At 38.7% G+C, this 13,691-nt stretch overlaps 1 protein-coding gene across 1 annotated transcript in view; it reads right to left on the reverse strand.

Annotated features, from left to right (window-relative positions):
* Window positions 1-808: 808 nt before the first annotated feature.
* ST8SIA4 (ST8 alpha-N-acetyl-neuraminide alpha-2,8-sialyltransferase 4) overlaps window positions 809-13,691 on the reverse strand; it is an 84,560-nt gene continuing 71,677 nt past the window's right edge. The window contains exon 5 of the mRNA XM_074952902.1: window positions 809-5,202. Within this exon, the coding sequence (XP_074809003.1) occupies window positions 4,920-5,202 (283 nt within the window). The 3' untranslated portion in view covers window positions 809-4,919. The remainder of the gene's footprint in view (window positions 5,203-13,691) is intronic.

Consider the following 13,691-nt stretch of genomic DNA (forward strand, 5'->3'; position numbering starts at 1 on the left):
GAAAAAGATGAGGATGGCAAGGCCATTGTTGAGAACTGTGCAAGAAAACTCAGAATTCTCAGCATAAGTAGCCCTTCATTATAGTGCAAGAATATATCATGGTGCGGTTGTATATAATCTGGTATGCTTACATCTTCATAGTGGAAGGTAATTAAAGCAATAACACTGCCCCTATAAAAACTGACCATTATTTAAACAATCCCAGTAATATTATAGGACTATGGGCTGGATTCAGTAAAATAGGATGTCTGACTTCTATGCAGTGGAAAACAGTGGAGCTCTGCAAAATATTGACTTTCATGACTTTTTCAAATATGCCCAGGCTTCAGCAGTGTGTGTAAGTTGAATCTACCATTATGGAAACAGATGATCAAATTTATTACAGAACAGTATTTTTTATAATATTTTTTTTTAAATCTATACAATTCCATAGCAGGGATATATATTCTCTGTTTGATTCTATAGTATAACTTACAAGTCAATGGCAAATGATAACATTTGCTATTAACTCTATGGGTTTTTACAGTAACTTTTATAGAACTCCGTTAATTCCTACATAACCCTATGGATTTCATCCCTGTTACATTCTAAAGTGTCTGTAAATATTAAATCTGGCCATGTTTGATTAGTTTCTCTAACCCTCAAATCCTGACATATGATATATTTTAAAGGTATTGAAACATATTAAGACTAATTTGAAAACCTGTGAAAATAAAACTCAAGGCTGATTGTAGTACATAGGAACACAGTATAAGAAAGTAACAGAAAAAATGAAAAAAAAAGTTTAATTTATTTTACAGTTATACAAATAATAAAACAGTAATACCCAAATGCTGTACACAAAATAATATTAGAGGACAAGCCTGACAGAATACATCTTAACACTTTAAACTCCACAAATGGTATTGTGAATGCTCAGTAGCAATAGTACTGTGCAGAAATGCTCTACTCCATAAACTCTCTTCCTTTATTATATACACATTTAGAACAATTGTGCTTTTCCCTATACAAAGCAACATATCTTAAAAACAATAAAACTTAATGTGCAATATAAAGCTTAAATCCTGCAAGAGGCTAGGCGCCTATTTGTTTTGAGCACTTCAACTCTCAGTGAACTCAATGAGAGTAACGAGTACTCAGCACTACAGGATCAGACCCTAAAAGAAAAAAAAATTATTGAGCCCACAGGTATTTATCTGCAAATTGCAGTCAATTCAAACAAATCGTCATCCTCACGAGTGTGTTGATTTTATTTTTAATGAGACGTTTATTTCAGGGTGGGATTTATTAATTGTGGTTCGGTTTGCAAAACAAGTCAAATTGCCCAAATCCCTTCAAGGTTTGAAACATTCAGTAGATGTTAGATGTGGCGGGTGGGAGAGGGAGAACTGTCCCAAGCTGCAAACTTAACAAGAAAATATATTATCTATTATTCTCCATTAAACCAAAGGAGAGAGGGTCCCTGCCAAAGAAATGTGAAAATACTAGTTTATAAATCATTTACAACAAATGTGTCTGAATGAAAACAAATTCCTCTGCTAACTTTGCCTCACTGTAGATCTGCCTCAAGATTCAGGCAACATAACAGACTGTTTCCAGAATTTTGCTTTCAATTATTCTTCTTTTTAAAACATATTTGCAAGAATCATTACTGGTGATTGCTACATCTTGTGTAGGAAGAAGTCAGTCATTTGAGACCATTCCTCATTCATAATCAGCTTAATCTGATGCCCCGTTTCATATCCCCACCAAATCAGGTATCATTATAGCAAGCGGGCTACTTGTCCATTTTATTTTATCTAGTTAACATAAGTCAGCGATAAGTGTTGGGCACTAATTATTACAATGGATGTTTATACTAGCAGTTCTGTAAGCAGTATGGGGAAATGAAAACAACGGAAGTCATCCAAAGCTGCCATGCAGATTTGAGCTAGACTGTTGTACTGTGAGTTGAAGAACCACACAGTGAAATCCACTCCCCTGCATAGGTCGTATGCCCTATTTTAACCTCCATATAGGTTCTATGAGGCCAATCCTTCACTGACCTCCACAGGAAAAAGAGGGTCACATAGTGGAAACAGTGTGATTTCACTGTTAAGGGAGTGGAGGATTTGGGGAACTTGAATGGAGGTCCAGGGGCAGCCGTGTACATTATGGAGACCAGCTGTGAAATCCCCACGCAGCAGTGTTTAGGAGCAGGGCATGGCAAGCCAGGGATGGGCTGGCATCCGTGGATCTGCTGATGTGGAGAAGATTTACCGGATATTGACCTCCAAAAAGGGAGATACAGGACCATGGAGAAGGTGGTTGCAGTAATGGCCACAGGACTGGAAATCACCCTCTTCAGTTTACCAAAGAACCTCCCTACATTACATTGAGCTACTGGGTTTGTTTGTGATTTTTGCACTGGGGTCAGTTTCATCAACAGAAATAAATATGAACACTTCAAAATAGACTCATGCATATCTTTTAAATACTCATTCATATTCTGCCTACTTCCCCCAATCTTCATCTATGGAATTTTAAATCTGAACAGAAAAATCTCATCTACCATTCTATTTCTAGGTCTCACTGGTTTCCCTAAGTCTATTAAAAAAGCCATTTATTTTTCTTTTTTTGTGCAATGGGAAATAAAGCGCGTCCATCTACTTTGAGCTTTTTCTATCTTGATTGAACTCATATTGGAGTATTAAAAAGTTCCCTGAGATGGGGCAGAAAAAAACAGTTTTAATCCATGAGGAAGCCCTTTTTTGACTGTAGACTCTGCCATCTCAACACAGAGACCAAATTCACAGACCATGAAGTATGTAGTAATAAAGGTAGGTGAATAAGCTAACAAGGCACTACTCTGAGCTGGGTATCAGTAAATCTCTCAGTGGACAGTCAATCATTCTATAAAAAATAATGGGTGGAACAAGACGACCTCCATGCATATTTACTGTTAATAAGGTATCACCCATATTTGTTTTAAAATGCAACCCTTTAATATTTACCCTACACAATTTTGCAGTTTTTCAAACCCAATTTAAATATGTTCCATTCAGTGCTGCCAAGTAGCTCTAAGTGATTCCCCTACGATTTCTGGATACGGAGCTCATTCCACTAGAACCATCATGTCCAAGACCAGAAGTTGGGATCGAGGGGTCTTCACTTGGCTACAGTCATTCCTCTACCAAGGTGTGAGTAAAGTTCTTTAAACTAGCTCTTCCCCCTTTTAAATAGGTGCATCCTTGCTCATGCGTCTGGTGTTAAGTTTCCTGACATACACATTCTAAAAAGGAAGTATTCTGATTTTGTTTAACTCCAGTGCATTCAGTCACTCTAATTACCCAAGTCTGTCATATGAACAGACTAAGAAATGGTACTTCAGACTCTTCTGTACTAGATCCTGAAGATACTCCTTCTACCGCTTCTAAATCTCTTTCTTGGACAAGCACAAGTACAGGACAAGAGCAGTTGTTCTGAGTAATAAAATGAATGAATGAGGTTTGGAAGAAAAGAACTGATATGGGAATAATACAGCAATGTGCTATTTTCAGTTACTTATCAGCATGTTGGACTAATACAAGACAGGTATATTGTCCATCACTATGAGAAATTTAGATTTAAAAAGGACTTTGTTCAATTTATGCTTTATTTTCCATTCAGTTTTTTACCCATTCCAATATGGCAGGGATATTACATGTAGCAAAATTTTGCTACATTAATTCTTTGTCATCTTGGGTTAAAAGAAAACAAACAGATTCCAAAGAATTAAAACCTCCCATTGACTATGCCATAATGTTTTTATTACAATAATTAAAAAATTGAAAATATCAATTTTGCTCCAATGAAAATAAGTGCATGGAATAAAAACAATTTGGATATTTATGAAGAACAAATCACTTGAGGCAAAGTCAGCTTAGGGAATTTGTTTGAGGCTCTTCATTCAAACAGAATAGGGAACATATATTCCAGTGAACAACAATACCCAGAAACATTTTTCCTTCAGCAGCACAGCAACACAGTACTAAATGTACGTTTTATCCATGTACACAAAAAAAATCAGTGTAATCTTTGGTACCAAATGTAAGGGCACCTTCTTATTAAGTACGTCCTCCCAGTTGGCAAGTAACAGAACGTTTTCCTTAAGAATGGCTCAAAATTACCAATCTCATAGTGGTTCTGTTTAGCTGGCACTGACAATTTCAGTTAAAAAAGCAATCTGGAGGTTTAGAGTTGTGCAACAGCAGGATACAACATAAATATTTTTTAAGTATTTGATTTCCCCCCCAATAAGAACTTATTTCTTCAAATACAACTCTTTGAAGATTTTATTTTTAATTGTTCCTATCATCCTCATAAAATCCTTTAAGGATTCCAATACCCAAATAAAAAAAAAAAAACAGCAATCAGAAAAAACACCAACAAAAACAATGAGGTTATAATACAAGGTCAGACAGTCCCCTGACTGAAGGCATTTACTTGATCTATTTAATCTTATGGACATCACTTTCTCCACTAATTCCACCATGATTTCTGATGCCAAAGGCTGCTTTATTTCCCCAAGGATAGAGTCCATCTTCTGGGTATTTCTTCTATAAGCTGCTCAACTTTGTGGTGGCAAGTCAGCATTAAATGGATATTTGCTTCCTCTTTGACGATGAATGCATCATTGGATCTTGTAAACACTACTGATTTTACATTCAAGCTTTGCTCTTAGTGAAAGTGGCACTTACTTGAACCCTTGCAGTCAAGTTATCTTAGTTTTATAGCACTTTACAGGTATAATATCAGCTGGTCATGGACTTCAGGTAAGCTTCCTTTTCCCAATGGCTTAGTGGGTATTGAAATATATCCTCTGTTGGATCCCATTGCCTTCACAACATCTTTATGATGAAGTGACTATTCTGTACTTTATATTGTACTTTACATGTGCTTTATTGCTGTACACATTTCCCTGTTGTTAATTTCAGTGCTCCTTGGTTATGTAACATATGTAAAGTTTTAAACTCTAATGGCATCCTATGAGGGCTGGCATTAGAAAAGTATCGATATTTTAGATCATCGTAGTAATGATATTTGACTGGTTTTCCATATAAATCCTTTGGGAACGGCCAGAACCCATACAGGTGAATTTCATCACAAAATCTGGTAGTGAGTGTGTACATGAGGAGACCGGTGCTGGGTCGTTTGATGTGGACCTTGTTTGTCAGCCAGTAACTACAAAGCAAACAAGAAAAAGACAAGTCATGAAACATACATATAACTCCATGTAAACACAACGTGTAAAATGCCCTTAGTTTATCTTCATTATATACATTATTTTTCTTCCATGCATGTTTTTTATGGGCTTCATTGATTTCCTTGGAATGGATATATACAGATTAGCTGGTTTTCTTCTTCTTTAGGGCAAGATGGTGAGCAGTTACTTACAAAAGTAGTTCCATTAATTTTCAGTAGTATGACCTGTGCAGGTAACTGCTCACTTGTGTGAGAAAGGAGTTCACAAGTTTTTACAGGGGTTAACTCTCTTTTTGGAGGAGGAGGTTGAAGCCTTGACCAACACCTGTTATTGCTCCTGAACTGAAGCTTTACATTGGCTCAATTGTATACTAGGAGTTAGGAATTCCAAGAGAAAATGAAGTAACCACTTGAGTTCTGGAACTGCCAGCTCCAAAAGCTATAAAAGGAGATTTCATCCATCTTGAAAAGACACTGTTTTTACATTATTTTGTAGATGTTAGATGAAGGAAACACCTAGAATACCAGTTTACCTAGGTGATGGGGACTGCCACCCTCCGGGGCATTGTTAACAGGTCCAAAGGGTAACAATTACACCCCCTTTCTTAATGGGACAGAGTCTTAAGTTTTCTTCTGTTGTGAGATGGGGTCACAGTATTTAAAAAAACTGGGAGCCACTAATTCAAGATTAGCACCTACTAATCAGGATCATTTGCTATAGTTAAACACTAAGATAGGAGGAAGAATCTGTGCCAAAAAATGTCTAAATAGTTCATTTTGACTGTGAAATAAGTTGAACTCTTTGGGACAAAGTCTTTTAGACTATTATTCAAAAATATGCATGTAGTTTTTCTAATTATCAGGTAACTGCATAGGCAAAACTGGCCACATAGACATATATCTGATCATTTGTACTTAGAACAATCCAGTTTAATAAATAAATATCTAATTAGTCAATTTAATACACACAAATATGCAAATTAATTGCTGTGCAAAAGCAGACGCAGTTATAAACACTTTTGTGTAATGACCTTTAGCTTCCCTTAACAAAACGCATGAAGGCAAAATTTTATTTTTGTAAAATCTAATTAATTGTTTCATTGAAAAATAAAGGCCATTTTTATTAAAGTAATCTGACCCTTTAACTTGTTTGCATGTTTACTAGAAATTTGAGACGATTCCTTTTCCCCATCACAAGGATTGCAACTTTTTTAGAAATTCACCATTAAAATGAACTAGCTCTATCCTTGATTGATATCTTTATACTTACTAACAAAACCCCCATAAATCTGAACATGCTTTTGTTGACTTGATAGACAAATCTCTGTGCGAAATCAAGGCACTACCTACCAAGAGGAGATGTATCTAATCTGCTAATCTAAAATACTGTGCAGTGCTGTAGTTACACTGTTTCTTTGGTTTGCAGCAAGCTCTCCTTCCAGACACAACAATGACAAACACACATCTTAGCAGGTTTTTTCTGGATTCCATTAATCACAGGTTTCTCAGGTTTTTTTAAGCATATGTTGGCAATGACTTAGAGCCTCTCAACTGAAAAAGATGATGCAAAGAATGACAGACAGAGAAAGAAACACAAGGATGTGAAGAATCTGCTAAATTTAGGCTTTTTTCTTGCGTGCCAAAAAGAAATCCTGACCGATGACAATCCTTTGGAAGACCATTCACATCTGTTTTCTGGTACATTTTGAATAAACCTTGTATTCTGGAAGGAAGCACTGAATTGAACTATGTTTTGACAGAATTTTGTTTTCTTGGTTCTATTCAGGTTTGCCAAAATCTGTTTTTAAGAGATGGATGTACTAGCATTTCACAAGTTTATGGAAAAGGAAACACTTTTGTTAGGGCCAATGGAACTAATCCACATAACATTAAGATAGAGCTACAGCTACATTGACAATGACTCATTAGTTCAACTTATTTTCTTCTAAGATATATTAATTTTTATATTAACACCAGGTTAAAGAGAGGCCAGGCACATGAGTTTGAGTTCCAAATTCTAACAAGCTCTCAAGGCAAGCAGGTGCTGAAAGAAATTGCAGATAACCTGCTCCGTCCATTGAACAACGAAGACAGCATGTTGTTCTCTAGTGATAAACCTTTACCTCCAAACTAGCTTGCCATTCTACTACCCAAGCAGACTGGCCTCACACTGAACCTCTGTCAAGCACAGAGGCTATTTCACATATCATTCGTGCCTAAAAAACAAGTGAATATGAAGAGCAAGACATAACAGTAATGTACAGCTCTCATAACTGCAGGCCAAGAGTTACATTTTGTCTTGCTCATATATATATATATATATATATATATATATATATATATACACACACACACTTAAAAGTTTCCCCATCTGTAAAAATGGGATAATGACATTTACCCTCCTTTGCAAAACATGTGGAGATCTCTGGATGAAAAGTGCTAAAAAAGAGCTAAATTTTATTATCATTATTATTGTTAATTGAAACAAACAAAAGTGGTCTGATTTTTGTGCTGAATATCCATAAATTCCACTGAAGTTAATGGGATTATGTTTGTTCGCTCCACTGAAAATGAGGTCACTTTTACATAGATACCGGTACCTAAATATGAATTTAGGAACCCGGGGGAGTTTTCAAAGACACAAATGGAAGTTGGGTGCCTAAACAGCATGGAAAATCAATGGGAGTTAGGCATCTAACTGAAAATCTTCACCGTCTCCCTATCTTCAGGCACCTAGTTCTGAAAAATATGGCCAATACTAATTAAATTAGGTTTGGCATATTAGCAGTTTGGTAAGGACTGGCCTCATGCTTGCTCAAACACTTAGTTAAGGTTTGTTGAGTACTTTGAAGAGGTAAAGCTCTGTAAACATTAAGTATTATCACTGTTTGGAACAGGGGTTCTCACAACAAATTTTTTGGTGGCCTCAGAGTGTGGCCACCAGCTCTTGCTGGTGGCCGTGCTGATACTTTAGGAAAAGCAAATAAATATGCTCATATACACATTCAAATCATTGTAATTTATTTGTGTAGCTTTTTTTTTTTTGCAGACTCAATAGTAAAAATAATGCCGTGAAAAGTGATATTTGTATGTTCGTTGATATCACTTTTCACAGCAGACTTACTAGCTAGCTGGGAGGCTGTGATAAGTGATACTTGCATGTTTGTTAGTATCACTTATCACAGCTGCTGAGCTAGCTACTAAGTCTGCTGTGAAAAGTGATACTTGTATGTTTGTTAATATCTCTTTTCTCAGCAAGCCCCAGGACAAATTAAGCCTAGGGGGCACAGGAAGTGGCAGCGGGGCCAGGGGCGGTGAATGCGGGGCAAGGGAAGGTAGTGGGGGCCCAGGGCGATTGGGTTGAGCCTGCATGGCCGGAGCCAGGGGTCAGCGCACTTAATGTGTGGTCAGAACTGGGGGCTGCACAGCTGAAGTCTGGGGTTGGAGCCCGTGGGACCAGGAGTCAGAATTGTGCTCTATGCACTGCCCTCCACAGGTGGTGCAGGGCAGTGCATGCAGGAGCAACGGGGGGGGGGAAGGGGGGGAGAAGCCGATAATTGCCCCCCCCCCCCCATCACCACCCAAGAGCTTTTCGTGACTGCATGAAAAGCCCCTGGTGGCCGCATTTGAGAAATGCTGGTTTGGAGTGCATACTTATGGTCGTGTGGTTGGGATTTTTTTAAGACACACAAATTGTATTCATTTAGAGCAACATTGGGACCTCGTGTGAATACATGTGTTTACAGACATGAGTAAGAGTAGCAAAATTTAGCCTTTAATATCGGAAGTGTCTTAAAAGCATCAGAAGCCCCAAAATCCTAAAAATATCCATTCTGTTATAATTGACCTTTTCAGTTTCAGTTCGTGTCTTGCAGTCTGAGTCTCTGAAGTGGCTGTGGCTTGGACAGTGGTTCTTTCAGCTCAGAAAAAAAACTGACCTTTGTTTAAAAAGAAAAAGAACCTTCCCCCCTCCTCCCCGAATCATTCCTGTTGCACTCACACAGTTTTAAAAAGCTGACAGATTCTGTGAGCTGAAAGCAGCTCCAGGCTGAGCCATTGACAGTTTAAAGACAGCAGAGAAAGACTCAGGAATCTGTTTCGTCTAAAAGACCTATGAATGAAAGCAAATTAAAAAAGCAAATATTATGGTATGAAGTTATGATAATTGCACAATACTACTATGGGTTATTCTGAATGTTTTCATTAACCTGCATTTTTAGGCAGGAGAGACCTCTGAGATGTTCCCTCTGCTGTCTGCTTTCAGAACAGAAACTGATCCAGCATTTTACAACTGATAAGATTTTTGTCGTGTTTTGTTTTAACAAATGCTAGGCTCCCTGAGCTGAAAACAACTTCAGACTGAGCGATAGCCAGTTCAAGAACTTCAGGCAAGAGATACAGATACCTGCTCAACATAGGCTGAAGCTGAAACCCAGGGATATAGTTTCAGCCGAAACAGGTGTTGTAGGGCTATGCAGAATTGGTGTGGCAGGCTCACCATATGCAGGAGGTTGCAGAGTCAAGCTACTTACTATACTGCTGCCTTTCCCTCAGAAGCCCAACCAGGTGCTTCCATTGTTTTGTTGTTGGGAACCTTACATGGCCTCCTCTTACCCTTACTCATGTAAGAACTAGGGTTGCCAACTTTCTAATTGCACAAAACCGAACACCCTTGCCCCATTCCTTCTATGAGTCTTCCCACATGCTCAGGGTATAGCTGATCGCCATATCTGGGGTCGGGAAGGAATTTTCCTCCAGGGCAGATTGGCAGAGGCCACGGGGGGTTTTCGCCTTCTTCTGCAGCGTGGGGCACGGGTCACTTGCTGGAGGATTCTCTGCACCTTGAAGTCTTTAAACCACGATTTGAGGACTTCAATAGCTCAGACATACGTTAGGGATTTGTTACAGGAGCTGGTGGGTGAGATTCTGTGGCCTGCGTTGTGCAGGAGGTCAGACTATCATAATGGTCCCTTCTGACCTTAAAATCTATGATTCAATGATTCCATGAGGACCTGTCCCTACCCCACCCCTTTTCTGAGGCTCCACCCTCCATTCACTCCAGACCCTCTCTCTCCATCGCTTGCTCTTCCCCACCCTCATTCACTTTCACTGGGCTGGGGCAGGTGGTTGGGGTGCAGGAGGGGGTGAGGACTCCAGCTGGGGGTGCAGGCTGTGGGATGGGCCCAGAAATGAGGGGTTCAGGGAGCAGCAGGGGGCTCCGGGCAGGGATAGGGGTTTGGGAGGGGGTGATCGGAGCCGCCAGGGTCCCTTTTCGACCGGGTGTTCTGGTCAAAAACTGGATGCCTGGCGACTCTAGAAAGACTGGGAGAGTTAAGTGTTCAAGAAATAAAACTGCAATATACAGAAAGTTCCGTATTTTGGCACAAGGAATTAGTACAAGTTATTTCCAAGAGACAGAGATGAATATTCTATTACAGCTACGATGAAAAACACCCCCAGCATGCCAAAATCTATCACGAGTAGAGTTTACAGTAGGAATTAAAAACCTGCAAGGAAACTTTTCTTCTACCTGTCAAAACTCTTATCCAAATCATTCTGAGAAAAATGTAATTGTTCACCCACTCATACAAATGAGACATGGGCCCAAACTAAACTTCACACTCAAAATATGGGGTTGGTTTAAATCTGTAGCTGAAGTTTGCAGCTTGAGATCAACTCAAATACAGATCCAAAGGACACAAGATGTGAAATGAATAAAATGGTTAGAGGCATTTAAGCAGTCTGAAGCTTAACGCCTTCTTTAGAAATCAGATTTGTAATTAATCAGGAATGAACACAGCTCACTTCTGCAAAGCCAAGATCCCAATCACTGTTTGAATTGATTTTAAAATAGACCTTTTCGTCTACCTGGCCTCTGTCATTTAGTCTTGGATTATATGACTAAAATTGTTAATGACTAGAATAACTGCCCCACTATGAGATCAATTAAGGTTTAATTTTTGGAAATTCCTTAAGGTTGCAAGTAATTGTTTGACCAATAACCATTTTGCACCTTTCCCTTCCTGTCTGTGAATACATTAAGTTAAATCTAAGCTACAATGACAGCCTCTTTTTATTTATTTTTAGGAGTATGGTTTGAGATGTATTAGTTCCCTGTAAGCAGCAAAGGAAAAGACAGCTCTACTCAGGATCTGGAAAATGCAGCGGGCATCTTTAGTTTTTCCACAGGTTATCTCTGGACCTACATTCATGGTGATCGACATCCTAGACCTGATTTTCAAACTGGCTGTGGATACAGCAAAAACAAGAAACACCACCAGTCCTGAACAGACTATTGGCTCCTTCAGACTAAGATTAGAATCCTCCCAAGTCTCCTGGCAAGACAGAAGTTCCTGGATTCAAATTCTAAAACATCCTTGCATAGTACTTCAACTCATCAAAAGGCTATAAAACAGATGACCAAGTAGGTCATTATGACCATTAAGTGGTAGTGTCATCATTAACCACAAGGGCTGACATTCTGGCATTGAAAATTTTGCTCCTTCCCCAAAGTTCCCAAGGGTTTCCATGGTTTTCTGATTATCTCTGACAAAAAAAAAGGGCAAAAGGAAGACAGTGCATCAGTGACCAAAAACATAAATAGATATCGACATGCCCCAGTACAAGGAATACAAGCTTATGTCCTGGCTATTGAAGAAACAGAGAAATCCCACCTTTCTTCCACCATAGCAGGTGCTAAATCATATTCCATTGAACTATTACAGATTGTGAATCCTCTTGTTAACAGCGTACTTCAGCTACTCTCATTGAGAAGTATGATCAGAGAAGTATGATCTTGGAGAAAGTCATCCAAATCAAACATTGACTCTTGGAGCCCTAGGAAGCATGGATCGGGCATAGGCCTGATGACAGGAAACTGAATTTTCCCATTCTCAGCCTAAAGTTGCAACAGGCAGTGAAAAAGTCAACTATTTCCATCCAAACTCCCTCCTACCTCTCAAAAAGCAATGGTAGCAAGTGTTTGCATATTTGCTTACAATGGATATATATAGTAGCAATTTGCCAATTTAAATATCCTGATTAGTCATCTTAAAACAGAAGTCATTAGCAAAATACTGTTCGGTTAATGGCATTAAACAGAGATCAGTATACTGAGTGTAATCTACATAGAAAGCTGACTTAGCCATTAAAGCCTTGCATTTTGTAATATTAAGATTTAAAAAGGTTTGTGAGGTAAATTATTTATGTATCAGAAAGAACACAACAAAAATATTTATGTAAATGAGACCTGTTTACATTTTCAGTGTTTAGCATTAAGGATTATTACTTCACAAGCTTAATGCATAATTTCTATTGAACTTCTGATGCAGAAGTCCCAGGTTCAAGATTTTAGGAGAGGAGTGAGTGGCAACAAGTCTTGCAGACACATTTAGAATAAAGTTTTCAGGGACAACAGACTCTTAGAAGTCCTATCATGGTGGAAAGGTGATGTAAGGATGGATTTGTCTAATGGTTCGTGTCCTCACCATCTTGCATTGTTCAAGTGTGGCTAAGTTTTGAGACCGCCTTTCAGCACAGTGGTTTCACCCCAGTAAGATAAAAGATGCTGAGGTACTGTGACTAGCAAAAATTGTGCCATATTAATCATTACATATTCCTGCTTGAGAAGTTAAACAGCTGAAAATCTGAACTGACGTTATTAGGGGTGAAATCAAATGCAAAATGGTGGTGAGGGTAGGTTTTATTTCATATATTTTACACCATTTTACTCAGTTGTGGATGGAAAATACAGCATAGCTAAAAAACCAAGAGTAAGCTTAAAAAAAAGTAACAGTATCAGCTGTTGGCTATCAGACTATGGCACATTAACTTTCTTGGCACATATCCTGTATCATTCTGAAACCACACTGAAGTACAGCCCATGCTGTTATAGGCTAATGAAAAATAGCACAATATGTTTATAAGTACAAAGACAGACAAACTTTGTTCCCTATTGTTTAATGAGTATACACATATAATTACACAGACACACAAAACCTATGTTAAAAAAACGTAATCAGGGTTGCAAAGTCAAGCACTCAAAAGTTAGGAAATGCTAGAATTAAGGTTGCCCATGCTACTTAATTTGGCTCTAATTTAAAAACTTGGCATTACAATATGACCACATGCTATTTTTTCCACAGGACTTCAGGTCCAGCCTATGCCCCTCTACAGATTTTGTTCTCTTCTTCATTTGAATCAGGCAGCTTCCTCCTCCATGCCCAGGAGAGGTTAAACTGTTGCCAATTACATTTGTACAATGAGAGCACAGGAAGCACTGTTGAGTGCTTACCTATGAGCTAATTTGCAATATTTACTATAATGCAGGGGTTCCCAAACTTGTTACGCTGCTTGTGCAGGGAAAGCCCCTGCTGGGCTGGGCCGGTTTGTTTACCTGCCGTGTCCGCAGGTTCGCCGATCGTGGCTCCCAGTGGCCACGGTTCGCTGCTTCAGGCCAATGGGAGCTG

The sequence above is a fragment of the Natator depressus genome, chromosome 5, assembly GCF_965152275.1.
Source record: "Natator depressus isolate rNatDep1 chromosome 5, rNatDep2.hap1, whole genome shotgun sequence".
In the NCBI taxonomy this organism is placed as follows: Eukaryota; Metazoa; Chordata; order Testudines; family Cheloniidae; genus Natator; species Natator depressus.